This window comes from Plecotus auritus (assembly GCF_963455305.1).
Source record: "Plecotus auritus genome assembly, chromosome: 7".
Classification (NCBI taxonomy): domain Eukaryota; kingdom Metazoa; phylum Chordata; class Mammalia; order Chiroptera; family Vespertilionidae; genus Plecotus; species Plecotus auritus.
In genome coordinates, this window is record NC_137774.1 from 2,123,194 (window position 1) to 2,136,308 (window position 13,115).

General features: G+C 65.8%; 2 protein-coding genes across 2 annotated transcripts in view; one reads left to right on the forward strand and one right to left on the reverse strand.

The window, feature by feature from the left end:
• DNAH17 (dynein axonemal heavy chain 17) overlaps positions 1-13,115 on the forward strand; it is a gene marked incomplete at its 5' end in the record, with an annotated part of 69,563 nt that overhangs the window by 46,952 nt on the left and 9,496 nt on the right. Inside the window, 14 exon segments of the mRNA XM_080680868.1 lie at positions 2,515-2,610; positions 2,760-2,977; positions 3,626-3,833; positions 4,288-4,403; positions 4,767-4,959; positions 5,179-5,414; positions 6,462-6,584; positions 7,779-7,983; positions 8,605-8,769; positions 8,931-9,071; positions 9,162-9,332; positions 10,414-10,536; positions 10,874-11,067; positions 11,660-11,808. Of these exon segments, the coding sequence (XP_080536994.1) occupies positions 2,515-2,610; positions 2,760-2,977; positions 3,626-3,833; positions 4,288-4,403; positions 4,767-4,959; positions 5,179-5,414; positions 6,462-6,584; positions 7,779-7,983; positions 8,605-8,769; positions 8,931-9,071; positions 9,162-9,332; positions 10,414-10,536; positions 10,874-11,067; positions 11,660-11,808 (2,338 nt within the window).
• PGS1 (phosphatidylglycerophosphate synthase 1) overlaps positions 6,528-13,115 on the reverse strand; it is a 42,589-nt gene continuing 36,001 nt past the window's right edge. Inside the window, exons 10-11 of the transcript XR_013961083.1 lie at positions 7,403-7,582; positions 6,528-6,555 (exon numbers count right to left, since the gene is read on the reverse strand). The gene's annotated coding sequence lies outside the window, so the exon portion shown is untranslated. The remainder of the gene's footprint in view (positions 6,556-7,402; positions 7,583-13,115) is intronic.

Here is a 13,115-nt window from a genome sequence, read left to right on the forward strand (position 1 = left end):
ACGCGTCTGCGCCAGGGTTTGAGTTAGGGGGGGTCCCCGAGCCCGAGCTGGTGTTGCTCAGGGGATAGAGCATCAGCCTGCGGACTGAAGGGCCTCGGGTTCGATTCCGGTCAAAGGCACGTGCCTCAGTTGCAGTGTGGGGCGTGCAGGAAGCAGCCGATCAATGATCGCTCTCATCATGGCTGTTTCTCTCTCCCTCTCCCTTCCTCTCTGAAACCAATAAAATATATTTTAAAAAGGGGGCGTCCCCGGGAGTGTCTGCGTCTCCTCAGAGGAGGCGCCCCCTTAGGCAGATGAGGAACCTGAAGCTCCGTGCGGTCAGCCACATGCTGAGGACGCCCAACTAGCAAGTGACACAGGCAGGCTCCGCGCCGAGCTGGGACCCCACCCAGCAGGCCGAGCTCTGTGACCCGCGGCCCAATGCCGGGCGCCCACCCCTCTCCAGCCCCCGCATCCAAACACCCCCCCCGGGGCTCCAGGAAGAAGGCCTGGGAGCTGCCAGCACAGCCGGCTAGGTCGGTGCCCGCTGTGCCCGTTCCCTTCCTCGTGCCCCACTTGTCCCTAAAGCAGGTGCAGAACCGGATTCTCCAGGAGGTCAGGGTCAGGGTCAGGGTCAGGGTTAGGGTCCTGCTTAGGACAGGGTCAGGGTCAGGGTTAGGGTTAGGGTTAGGGCTAGTTCTCTGTCTATGGTTAGGGTTAGGGCTGGTTAGGGTTAGGGTTAGGGTTAGGGCTAGTTCTCTGTCTATGGTTAGGGTTAGGGCTGGTTAGGGTTAGGGTTAGGGTTAGGGCTGGTTAGGGTTAGGGTTAGGGCTAGTTCTCTGTCTATGGTTAGGGTTAGGGCTGGTTAGGGTTAGGGCTGGTTCTCTGTCTATGGTTAGGGTTAGGGCTGGTTAGGGTTAGGGTTAGGGCTAGTTCTCTGTCTATGGTTAGGGTTAGGGCTGGTTAGGGTTAGGGCTGGTTCTCTGTCTATGGTTAGGGTTAGGGCTGGTTCTCTGTCTATGGTTAGGGTTAGGGCTGGTTAGGGTTAGGGCTGGTTCTCTGTCTATGGTTAGGGTTAGGGCTGGTTAGGGTTAGGGTTAGGGTTAGGGCTAGTTCTCTGTCTATGGTTAGGGTTAGGGCTGGTTAGGGTTAGGGTTAGGGTTAGGGTTAGGGCTAGTTCTCTGTCTATGGTTAGGGTTAGGGCTGGTTAGGGTTAGGGTTAGGGTTAGGGCTAGTTCTCTGTCTATGGTTAGGGTTAGGGCTGGTTAGGGTTAGGGCTGGTTCTCTGTCTATGGTTAGGGTTAGGGCTGGTTAGGGTTAGGATTAGGGTTAGGGCTGCTAGTTCTCTGTCTATGGTTAGGGTTAGGGTTAGGGATAAGGATAGGGTTAGGGTTAGGGCTGGTTCTCTGTCTATGGTTAGGGTTAGGGCTGGTTCTCTGTCTATGGTTAGGGTTAGGGCTGGTTAGGGTTAGGGTTAGGACTGGTTAGGGTTAGGGTTAGGGTTAGGGGTGGTTAGGGTTAGGGTTAGGGCTGCTAGTTCTCTGTCTATGGTTAGGGTTAGGGTTAGGGATAAGGATAGGGTTAGGGTTAGGGCTGCTAGTTCTCTGTCTATGGTTAGGGTTAGGGTTAGGGATAAGGATAGGGTTAGGGTTAGGGCTAGTTCTCTGTCTATGGTTAGGGTTAGGGCTGGTTAGGGTTAGGGTTAGGGTTAGGGTTAGGGCTGGTTCCCTGTCTAGGGCAGACCTTGCAGTGACATACTGCGACTCTCCATGCCCTTGGTGTCCAGGAAGGAAACCCTGTTCCTCCATCTCCCCACCACTGTCTCTTCCCAGGCAGAGGCTGTTTTTTTTTTTTTATAAATACATTTTTATTGATTCAGAGAGGAAGGGAGAGGGAGCGATGGAAACATCAGTGATGAGAGAGAGTTGTTGATCGGCTGCCTCCTTCCGGCCCCCACACTGGGGACGGAGCCCACAACCCGGGCCTGGGCCCTGACCGGGAACTGAACTGTGACCTCCTGGTTCCTAGGTCGATGCTCAGCCACTGAGCCAGGCTGGCCTGGTGTGTGTGCCGTTTCTTGTGATAGACACCAAGCATCTTGGGACTGTCTGCACCCTAAGGCGCTGAGGGGCTCTCTCTGACTCAAAGGGCTATGATGCATACGTGAATGAGAGTGTGTGTGAATGAATGAATGAATGAATGAATACACATGTGAATGAATGAATGAGGCACGCATGACGGCACAAATTCTTTCTGGAAGGGAGAACGAGCTGTACCTCTGAAATGTTCCCGGAGACAATCAGGCCTCACTCCAGGGGGTCCGCTGGCCCCAGGTTCCCTCCCGGCCTGGAAGAACAGCTCCATCCCGAGCCTGCGTCTGCGTGGCAGGCTCACAGCAGCCTGAGTGCTGAGGGGCGGACCAAGGAGGCCGGGGGAGCAAGGCCGATCCCACACGGTGACCACCGCTGCCCAGGCGCCCCTGCACGCCGCCCAGACAGTCCACCGCATCGCTCTTTCCTCTCCGCTTCCTTCCAGAACGTCACTGAGAAGCAAAAGGCTTGTGAAACCGACCTGGCCAAGGCGGAGCCGGCCCTGCTGGCCGCGCAGGAGGCTCTGGACACGCTGAACAAGGTGAGAGGAGGAGGAGGAGCAGGACCCGGATGGAGGGGGTGGGGGAGAGGCCGCGGCCGTCACCCTGGGGTGGCTCCCGCCGGCGGGCTCCCTGGGGCTGTCCCGGTCCTCCAGGCCCCTCCCAGGTCGGCCCTGCCTGCTGTTTGCAGAACAACCTGACGGAGCTGAAGTCCTTCGGGTCCCCGCCGGACGCCGTGGTCAACGTCACGGCCGCTGTGATGATCCTGACGGCGCCCGGCGGCAAGATCCCCAAGGACAAGAGCTGGAAGGCGGCGAAGATCATGATGGGCAAGGTGGACGCGTTCCTCGACGCCCTCAAGAAGTTCGACAAGGAGCACATCCCCGAGGCCTGCCTCAAAGCCTTCAAGTGAGTCGGCCGCCCGGGGCGCGGCCCTCGGGCCCGTGGGAGCCCCGTCCAGGCAGCCCCGTCCAGGCAGCGTCGGGAGGTCCCAGGATCTCCTCCCGCTCGCCAAGGGCGGGCCCGGGCCCCGGGCTGCAGGGCGGGGAGGCGGCCTGGGCACATCTGGCTGCCCCATCAGGAGGGACACACTCAGCTGCTGGCAGTGCTGCGGGGCGGGGGGGGGAGGGGGTCGCTGGAGGGGCGCAGGGGGGCCTCCCGGTCTTACCCATCATCCCATGCGGCAGCCCTCACGAGGCCTCCACGTGTGAGCACCCCAGGCCCCGTTCACGTCTCATGTGGCTGCCGGGGGGCCCCTGGGTCCGCTGGGCCCTGGCTGAGGAGCCACCACCGGCACCCCGGTGACCCCAGGCCAGACCAGCGGTGTGACAGCCGGGAAGGGAGGGGGTGGGGCACCTTCAACCACTGCCCCCGGGCTCCTTCCCACTCCGAAGCTTACGCCGGAGGCCAGCACCCTGGGGTTCACTTGTCCTTCCCGTAATTGTTAAGACACAAAACAGTTTTTTTAATTTGGCTCTCACTGTAGCCCTTGTGGTCCGCGGGGCTCAGGTGGGAGGAGGCCGGGGGCCCAGGCCAGCGCCCCCCTTCCCTCTCCAGGCCCTACCAGGGCAACCCGACCTTCGACCCCGAGTTCATCCGCTCCAAGTCCACGGCGGCCGCGGGGCTGTGCTCCTGGTGCATCAACATCGTGCGCTTCTACGAGGTGTACTGCGACGTGGCGCCCAAGCGGCAGGCGCTGGAGGAGGCCAACGCCGAGCTGGCCGAGGCCCAGGACAAGCTGTCGCGCATCAAGAACAAGATCGCCGTGAGCGCCTGCGCGGCCGCCCCTCGCCAAGGCCGGCGCCCTCCGTGGCTCTGTGGGAAAGGGGTGGCCACGCCACTGTGGGGGCTTGTCCAGCAGCGTGAGACCCCTGTCCCACCGGGAGGCCGCTCCGCGTCAGCCTGTGGGGCAGCCCTGCTCCCCGCCCGCCTCGAGGCCCTCCCCCTCCGCCCGCCCACCTCGGGGCCCTCCCCCCCCGCCCACCTACTCGGGGCCCTTCCCTCCCCCCCCCCTGCCTCGGAACCCTCCCCCTCCGCCCGCCTACTCGGGACCCTCCCCCACCGCCCGCCCACCTCGGGGCCCTCCCCCCCGCCTCGGGGCCCTCCCCCTCCGCCCGCCCACCTCGGGGCCCTCCCCCTCCACCCACCTCGGGGCCCGCCTACTCGGGGCCCTCCCCCTCCCCCCCGCCCACCTCGGGGCCCTCCGGCTCGTTTCCCAGGAACTCAACGCCAACCTGAGCAACCTGACGTCGGCCTTTGAGAAAGCCACGGCTGAGAAAATCAAGTGCCAGCAGGAGGCCGACGCCACCAACCGGGTGATCTCGCTGGCCAACAGGTAGCCTGCCCCCCGACCCCACCCCTTACCCCCCCGGAGAGGGAGCCCGCAGCTTCCCGCCAGCCAGAGGGGGGGGCTGAGCGTGTCCAGGGGCGGCCCCTGCACATGGGGGAGGCGTCACGGCATCGGCGTCACCGTGGCAACACGCAGAGGGCCTGGGAGGCCAGAAGCACTGGTGTGCTCCCCTGAAGCACTCACCCCCAGAACCCCCACAGCATTCTCCCCGGAAGCGCTGAGCCAGGTACGGACGCGCGAGGTGGGGGTCGCGGTCGGGGCGGTGGGCGCCCTGCCTCGCTCCTCTCCTCCGAATGTCGTTCACCCAGTCGCACTCCCTCGCTGACCCACGGGCCTCGGTGCCTGCAGGCTGGTGGGCGGCCTGGCATCGGAGAACGTGCGCTGGGCGGAGTCGGTGCAGAGCTACAAGTCCCAGGGGGTCACGCTGTGCGGGGACGTGCTGCTCCTCTCGGCCTTCATCTCCTACGTGGGCTACTTCACCAAGAAGTACCGCAACGAGCTGATGGAGAAGTTCTGGGTCCCCTACATCAACAAGTTAAAGGTGGGCCGCGGCCGGGACACTCGGGAGGTGCCCACAGGGCAGGCAGCCCCCGGCCTCCCCTCCGACCCCGAGACCGAGGCTCCGGCCATTCGGGTCCGACGGTGGCCCCGCGTGGCCAGCGCTGACGTCCTGCCAGGTGGCCGCGTCCGCCGGCTAACGGCAGAGCCCCCGTGACGTGGACGGGGTCTCCCGAGGCACTGAGGCTGCCCCTCCCGGCAGGTCCCCATCCCCATCACGGAGGGCCTGGACCCCTTGAGCCTGCTGACCGACGACGCGGATGTGGCCACGTGGAACAACCAGGGGCTCCCCAGCGACCGCATGTCCACGGAGAACGCCACCATCCTGTGCAACACGGAGCGCTGGCCCCTCATCGTGGACGCCCAGCTGCAGGGCATCAAGTGGATCAAGAACAAGTTCGGCAGCGAGCTGAAGGCCATCCGCCTGGGGCAGAAGAGGTGCCCGCCACTGAGGGGGGTCCGCCTGGGGCAGAAGGGGTGCCCGCCGCTGAGGGGCTCTGCCTGGGGCAGAAGGGGTGCCCGCCGCTCCCGGGGGGGTCCGCCTGGGGCAGAAGGGGTGCCCGCCGCTGAGGGGCTCTGCCTGGGGCAGAAGGGGTGCCCGCCGCTGAGGGGCTCTGCCTGGGGCAGAAGGGGTGCCCGCTGCACCCACGTGAGGGATGGAGGTGGGGGCGGGCCCACCTTAGGCCGCTGGTGCTCATTAACCCTGCGGCCTGATCTTCCAGCACAAATACTGGCCCACGGGCGGATTTTTTTAACATCTGGCCCTGGGCACAGCTCCAAGAGTAAAGACTGAAACTCGGGGCTCCAGCCCCCCGTTACCGGCGGCTCCTGCAGGGAGGGCGCGCCTGGGCTCGGCCCGGCCACTTGCCGGCCTGGAGGCCGCAGCTGCTTGTCTCCTCTTGTGCGGCATGTCCTCGTGGCTGCGGAGGCGCCGTGGCCGTCACAAAGGCGCCGGCATGCCGCCAGGAGTGCCAGGGAGGGCCGGGGAGGGCCGGGGGGTGCCGGGGAGGGCCGGGGGGTGTCGGGGAGGGCCAGGGGGGTGCCGGGAGGGCCGGGGAGGGCCGGGGGGTGCCGGGGAGGGCCAGGGGGTGCCAGGGAGGGCCGAGGAGGGCCAGGGGGTGCCGGGGAGGGCCGAGGAGGGCCAGGGGGTGCCGGGGAGGGCCGAGGAGGGCCAGGGGGTGCCGGGGAGGGCCAGGGGGTGCCGGGGAGGGCCGAGGAGGGCCAGGGGGTGCCGGGGAGGGCCGAGGAGGGCCAGGGGGTGCCGGGGAGGGCCGAGGAGGGCCAGGGGGTGCCGGGGAGGGCCAGTGGGCAGCGTTTGCCTCCATGGCCCACGGCGTCGGGGCCCCGTTTCCCCCGGGGTGATGGGCAGGAGCTGAGCCCCGGGAAGGACGGTCGGGCGTGTGCTGCTGGCTCCTTGGTGGTGCTGCGGTGCCTCCTGGGCCACGTGCCGTCCTGGCCCGGCGCTCAGTCCGCCCGTGCCCGCAGCTACCTGGACATCATCGAGCATGCCATCTCCGAGGGGGACACCTTGCTCATCGAGAACATCGGCGAGACCGTGGACCCCGTGCTGGACCCGCTCCTGGGCAGGAACACGATTAAAAAGGGAAAGTGAGTTTCGGGGTCCCCCTCCGCAGTCTGACCCCCGTGAGCCCCTCAGTGTGCTGAGAACAGTGCAGGGAACTCCAGGCAGGCAGCAGGGGTCCCCCCAAAACGCCGCCAGATGTGGGAGATCCCCGCTCAGAGGGGAGAGGGGAATGTGGGCCACATCCCATCGGGAACAACCCGTTTTGCCCACGGCGGCCTGCGGGGGGCGGAGGGGGGCGGGGGTGGGTGGGGGGCGTCCTCACAGCCACGTGCGCTCCGTTCCCACACATTTTGCAAATCTGGAACCTACTTGACTTTAGAAATTCAGGTGAAGTCCGCCCTGGACACGGTCAAGGGAATATTTTAACGTGTCCAGTTCATTGGGCGCTGAGTACGTCCCCGGTGTCGTGTGGCTACCACCTCCACCTACTCCTGGAACATTTCCACGGCCCAGAGGAAGCCCCGCCCCCTCGGGCCCGGCCCCCCACTCCCACTATCCGTGTCCACGACTGGCCGCCCTGGCCACGCCTCAGTGGCTCCCTCTGGGGCCTTTCTGTGCCTGGTGCCTGGCTTCTCTCCCTGGGCCCATGCGTCCAGGGCGCGTCCAGGCTGCAGCAGGCGGCGAGGGCCTTCCCTCGTGTGGGGACCCCGCGGCGTTTCTCGGGGCGTGGGTGGGCTGGGCCTCTCCACCTTCCGCGCAGAAAGGAGTGAAATCAACATGAACCCTGGAAAGCCGGAGTTGGTGCGAACAGCCTGTAAGCGCAGGCCTGGCCTCTGCGAAGGGCCTGGCGGGGGTACCACCGCCCGGGGGGGGGCGTGAGGCCCCCAAAAGGTCAGCTCACCAGAGAACGGGGAGCCAAGCGGGGAGCCCAAGAGAAGCGGCCCCCACGGAAGGCTGGCCGGCGTGGCTCGGCCCCGGAGCTTCCAGAAGGCGTGGGCTCCAGTCGGGACGCCGGTGTCTTTCTGATGCCAGGGCTTTGGGGTGCAGCCCGAGCATTTCCGTGGCGGCTCGGGGATCTGACCTGTTGAGTAAACGCCACCGTGGAGATCAGAACAACCCGCCGGGGACAGAGCAGGGCAGACAGGAGGGCTGCACGGGGGAGGCGCAGTCCCTTCCCAGGGCCCCGCGGCGGGACCACGGGCAGCTGGGTGGGGACGGCCGCCGGGCTAGGGTGGCATCACCACCGGGAGCCCCCAACCCCTCCCGCCGGCTGCCAGGTTCATCAAGATCGGCGACAAGGAGGTGGAGTACCACCCGCAGTTCCGCCTCATCCTGCACACCAAGTACTTCAACCCCCACTACAAGCCGGAGATGCAGGCCCAGTGCACCCTCATCAACTTCCTGGTCACCCGGGACGGCCTGGAGGACCAGCTGCTGGCCGCCGTGGTGGCCAAAGAGCGCCCGGACCTGGAGCAGCTGAAGGTGCAGCGGCGTCAGTCACGGGATGGCGGGCGGCTGGAGGAGGGACGCCCCCACACCCCCCCCCCCCCGCCGGGAGGCTCCCTGGCTCTGGGCCCCCCTGGGAAGGTGCCTCGTACCACATCCCTTCTCCCGGCTGCCACTCCCGTAGCTCCGTCAAAGACAGAGTCACAGTGGTGCCCACGGCCTAGAGTGCCACCCGCTGCCCCGTGGGCCTGGCCTGGCTGCCCGCCCGTGTGCCCGCCTGGCTGCCCTGTGTGCCCGCCACGCCCTGTGTGCCCGCCATGCCCTGTGTGCCAGCCACGCCCTGTGTGCCCGCCATGCCCTGATGCTGCGTTGGCCACACACTGGGCTCAGAGGGGACCCAGGCCCACGCCTCCCACGGTCCCAGGGCCTTCCACATGGTGGCCGATGACCCACAGCCGCAGGGGCCAGCAGGCGCCGCGCTGCTCGGGGCTCCCCGCCCCCGGCTTCCGTTCAGGGCCCCTCCCCCCCCTTCTCTTGTCCCAGCCCCAGGCCCCGGCTGGCAGGGCCCTGGCCTCGCCTTGGAGGCCCCAGGGCTGGGCGGTGCGGTGGGACCATGCCCACGGCCGGCTTCCCTGCCCGGGCTCTGCCCTCCTGCAGGCGAACCTCACCAAGTCCCAGAACGAGTTCAAGATCGTCCTCAAGGAGCTGGAGGACTCGCTGCTGGCCCGCCTGTCGGCCGCCTCGGGCAACTTCCTGGGCGACACGGCGCTGGTGGAGAACCTGGAGACCACCAAGCACACGGCCAGCGAGATTGAGGAGAAGGTGAGCCGGGCCCGCCCGGGCAGCTGGCCTGACGGGGCCCAGGCCCCTCAGCACCAAGAGCCCCCAGGACGGCTTCCGAGGGAGCCAGGGCTCGGGGCAGGCCCCCGCTCGCCGTGCTGTCCCCCCGCTGGGCTCACTCCGGCCCCCCCGTCTGGCTTCAGGTGCAGGAGGCGAAGATCACGGAAGTCAAGATCAACGAGGCGCGGGAGAACTACCGGCCGGCGGCCGAGCGGGCGTCGCTGCTGTACTTCATCCTCAACGACCTCAACAAGATCAGCCCCATCTACCAGTTCTCCCTCAAGGTGCGCTGCCCGGCTGCGGCCTGGGGCACCCTCGGGCGGCGGGGGGGGGGGGGGGGCGACGGGGCAGGGAGCTCACCACCCCCTCCCCAGGCCTTCAACGTGGTCTTCGAGAAGGCCATCCAGCGGACGGCGCCCGCCGAGGAGGTGCGCCAGCGGGTGATGAACCTGACGGACGAGATCACCTACTCGGTCTACGTGTACACGGCCCGCGGGCTCTTCGAGCGCGACAAGCTCATCTTCCTGGCCCAGGTCACCTTCCAGGTGACGCCCGCGGCCCGGCGGCTGGTGGGCGGGAGGGTCCCTTTGGGGTGAGGTCTGGGCCTAGACGGGGGCGCGCGTGCAGCCACGCGGACGTGCCAATGCCGCGGAGCAGTAACGGTTAAAATGGCACGTTTTATGTCGTGTGCGTTTTCACCCGTTTTCTTTTTATTTCTTTTCTTTTCTTTTTTTAAAATATATTTTATTGATTTTTTACAGAGAGGAAGGGAGAGGGAGAGAGAGTCAGAAACATCAATGAGAGAGAGACATCAATCAGCTGCCTCCTGCACACCCCCCACTGGGGATATGCCCGCCACCAAGGTACATGCCCTTGACCGGAATCGAACCTGGGACCCTTGAGTCCGCAGGCCGACGCTCTATCCACTGAGCCACACCGGCTAGGGCTATTTGATTTTTTTTAGGATATAAAAATAAATCTTACCAGATTGTAGATGCAAAATAATTAGCCATTGTCTCACCACAATCAAAAAGCCGGGTGGCTCAGTGGTGGAGCACTGACCTACGAACCAGGAGGTCCCAGTTCCATTCCAGGTCAGGGCACATGCCCAGGTTGCAGGCTCGATCCTCCCTCTTCCTTCCTCTCTGAAATCAATAAAAAATCGATTTATAAATAAATAAATAAAGATTAAAACACGGTGAAGCCCAAGTTCTCCAACCCGAGGGGCAGGGCAGCGTGGCCTGCAGGCACGGCGGCTCCTCACGCCTCCTGCCCGCGGCGGCTGAGCGGTGCCCCCGCCCCTCCCCCCCCGTGGCGGCTGAGCGGTGCCCCCGCCCCTCCCCCCCCGTGGCGGCTGAGCGGTGCCCCCGCCCCTCCCCCCCCGTGGCGGCTGAGCGGTGCCCCCTCCCGTGGTGGCTGAGCGGTGCCCCCGCCCGTGGCGGCTGAGCGGTGCCCCCCCTCCCGTGGCGGCTGAGCGGTGCCCCCGCCCGTGGCGGCTGAGCGGTGCCCCCGCCCGTGGCGGCTGAGCGGTGCCCCCGCCCGTGGCGGCTGAGCGGTGCCCCCCCCTCCCGTGGCGACTGAGCGGTGCCCCCGCCCGTGGCGGCTGAGCGGTGCCCCCGCCCGCAGGTCTTGTCCATGAAGAAGGAGCTGAACCCGGTGGAGCTGGACTTCCTCCTGCGGTTCCCGTTCAAGGCCGGGGTGGTGTCGCCCGTGGACTTCCTGCAGAACCAGGGGTGGGGCGGCATCAAGGTGAGCGGTCGGGCGTGAACACGGTGCTCGGCGTTCCCTGGCCCCGGCCCCGGCGGCCCCGCTTGGCTCTCCCGCCTCCCGTTTCCAGGAAAACGCAAAGTGTCAGGCCCCTCAGATCCTCAGATCCTGGGCGCCTGCTCAGGCCCTCGGTGTCTCTTCCTAAACCGCCTGAGGAAGGTCACCCCGGGGATGAGACAGGCGCCCCTCGTCCAGGTCCCCGAGAAGCGGCCGGAGTCGCGAACCGATCCGAGGCCCCTCTGCGGCCCCGCTGTGTCCCGGCTCCCCGCGGCGGGCGGGCGGGCGCGGAGGACGGGAGCAGCAGGCCGTCTGTCCGCAGGCCCTCTCGGAGATGGACGAGTTCAAGAACCTGGACAACGACATCGAGGGCTCCGCCAAGCGCTGGAAGAAGCTGGTGGAGTCGGAGGCGCCGGAGAAGGAGATCTTCCCCAAGGAGTGGAAGAACAAGTCGTCACTGCAGAAGCTGTGCATGGTGAGGTGCATGCGGCCCGACCGCATGACCTACGCCGTCAGGTGAGCGCCGGGCGTGGCGCCGAGGGCTCGGCCTGTGTTGGGGATCCGCCCCGGCGGCGGGGTCCCAGAGGTGGCGGGCGGGACCCTGGGCCTCCGCTCACCTGGGCGAGGAGGGTGCCCGGGTTGTGACGCAGAGGCAGACCCCACCCCGTGAGCTCTGCGGTGAAGGGAGAGGCGTGGGAGGCATGACCTCCGTGGCCACAGAGGAGCCCTCGGGTGTCGTGGGGGGGGAAAGCGAGGCTTGGCGCCCGCACCCGGGACCACCGTCCGCGGCGGCCACCCCCGAGGGCCATCGTGGCCCCTTTGCAGAGAAAGGCTCTGATTGGCCAAACGATTCCTGTGGACTCGAGCCCCCCCCACCACCCCACCCCGCCCAGTGGGAAATCTGCCGCCGCGGCCTATTGGCTCCCGGGCCTCTCCCCCTCCCCCGTGGGCCTGCCATTTCTCGGGGCGACGGGGCCAGGGGCGCCCAGAGCAGACACAGCCCGGGCAGGGAGCGCCCCCCCACCCTCCCCGCCCGAGGGAAGCAGGCGCTCTGCTTAGAGTCGCGGGGAGACAGCCTCCAGCGCCCGCTGACGGCCGCCTCCCTCAGGAACTTCGTGGAGGAGAAGATGGGCAGCAAGTTCGTGGAGGGCCGGAGCGTCGAGTTCTCCAAGTCCTACGAGGAGAGCAGCCCCTCCACCCCCATCTTCTTCATCCTCTCCCCGGGCGTCGACCCCCTGAAGGACGTGGAGGCCCTGGGTGAGTGCGGCGGCCCGGCCTGTCACCGGAGGCCGAATGAAACCCATGGCGTGACCCTGCCACCGTCAGATGGTTATTCCGTGTCAGAGACACGGAGACGGCAGCACTGGAATGTGAGACGGTGTGGCTGCTGTGCGACAGCGTGGCGTTCCTCAGGGAGACGCACACACAACTACACGTGACCCACAGAACTACACACGTGGCCCACAGACCTACACGAGGCCCACAGACCTACACATGTGACCCACAGACCTACACGTGACCCACAGAACTACACACGTGGCCCACAGACCTACACGAGGCCCACAGAACTACACATGTGACCCACAGACCTACACGTGACCCACAGAACTACACACGTGGCCCACAGACCTACACGAGGCCCACAGAACTACACATGTGACCCACAGACCTACACATGTGACCCACAGACCTACACGTGGCCCACAGACCTACACGTGGCCCATAGACCTACCTACACGTGGCCCACAGACCTACACGAGGCCCACAGACCTACCTACACGTGACCCACAGACCTACACGTGGCCCACAGACCTACCTACACGTGGCCCACAGACCTACACATGACCCACAGACCTACCTACACATGACCCACAGACCTACACATGGCCCACAGACCTACCTACACGTGGCCCACAGACCTACATGTGACCCACATACCTACATGTGGCCCACAGACCTACCTACACGTGGCCCACAGACCTACCTACGCGTGGCCCACAGACCTACCTACACGTGACCCACAGACCTACACATGACCCACAGACCTACCTACACGTGACCCACAGACCTACACATGGCCCACAGACCTACCTACACGTGGCCCACAGACCTACATGTGTCCCACAGACCTACCTACACGTGGCCCACAGACCTACACGTGACCCACAGACCTACACATGGCCCACAGACCTACCTACACGTGGCCCACAGACCAACATGTGTCCCACAGACCTACCTACACGTGGCCCACAGACCTACCTACGCGTGGCCCACAGACCTACCTACACGTGGCCCACAGACCTACACGTGGCCCACAGACCTACACATGACCTACCTACACGTGGCCCACAGACCTACACGTGGCCCACAGACCTACCTACACGTGGCCCACAGACCTACACATGACCCACAGACCTACCTACACGTGACCCACAGACCTACACATGGCCCACAGACCTACCTACACGTGGCCCACAGACCTACACGTGACCCACATACCTACATGTGGCCCACAGACCTACCTACACGTGGCCCACAGACCAACATGTGTCCCACAGACCTAC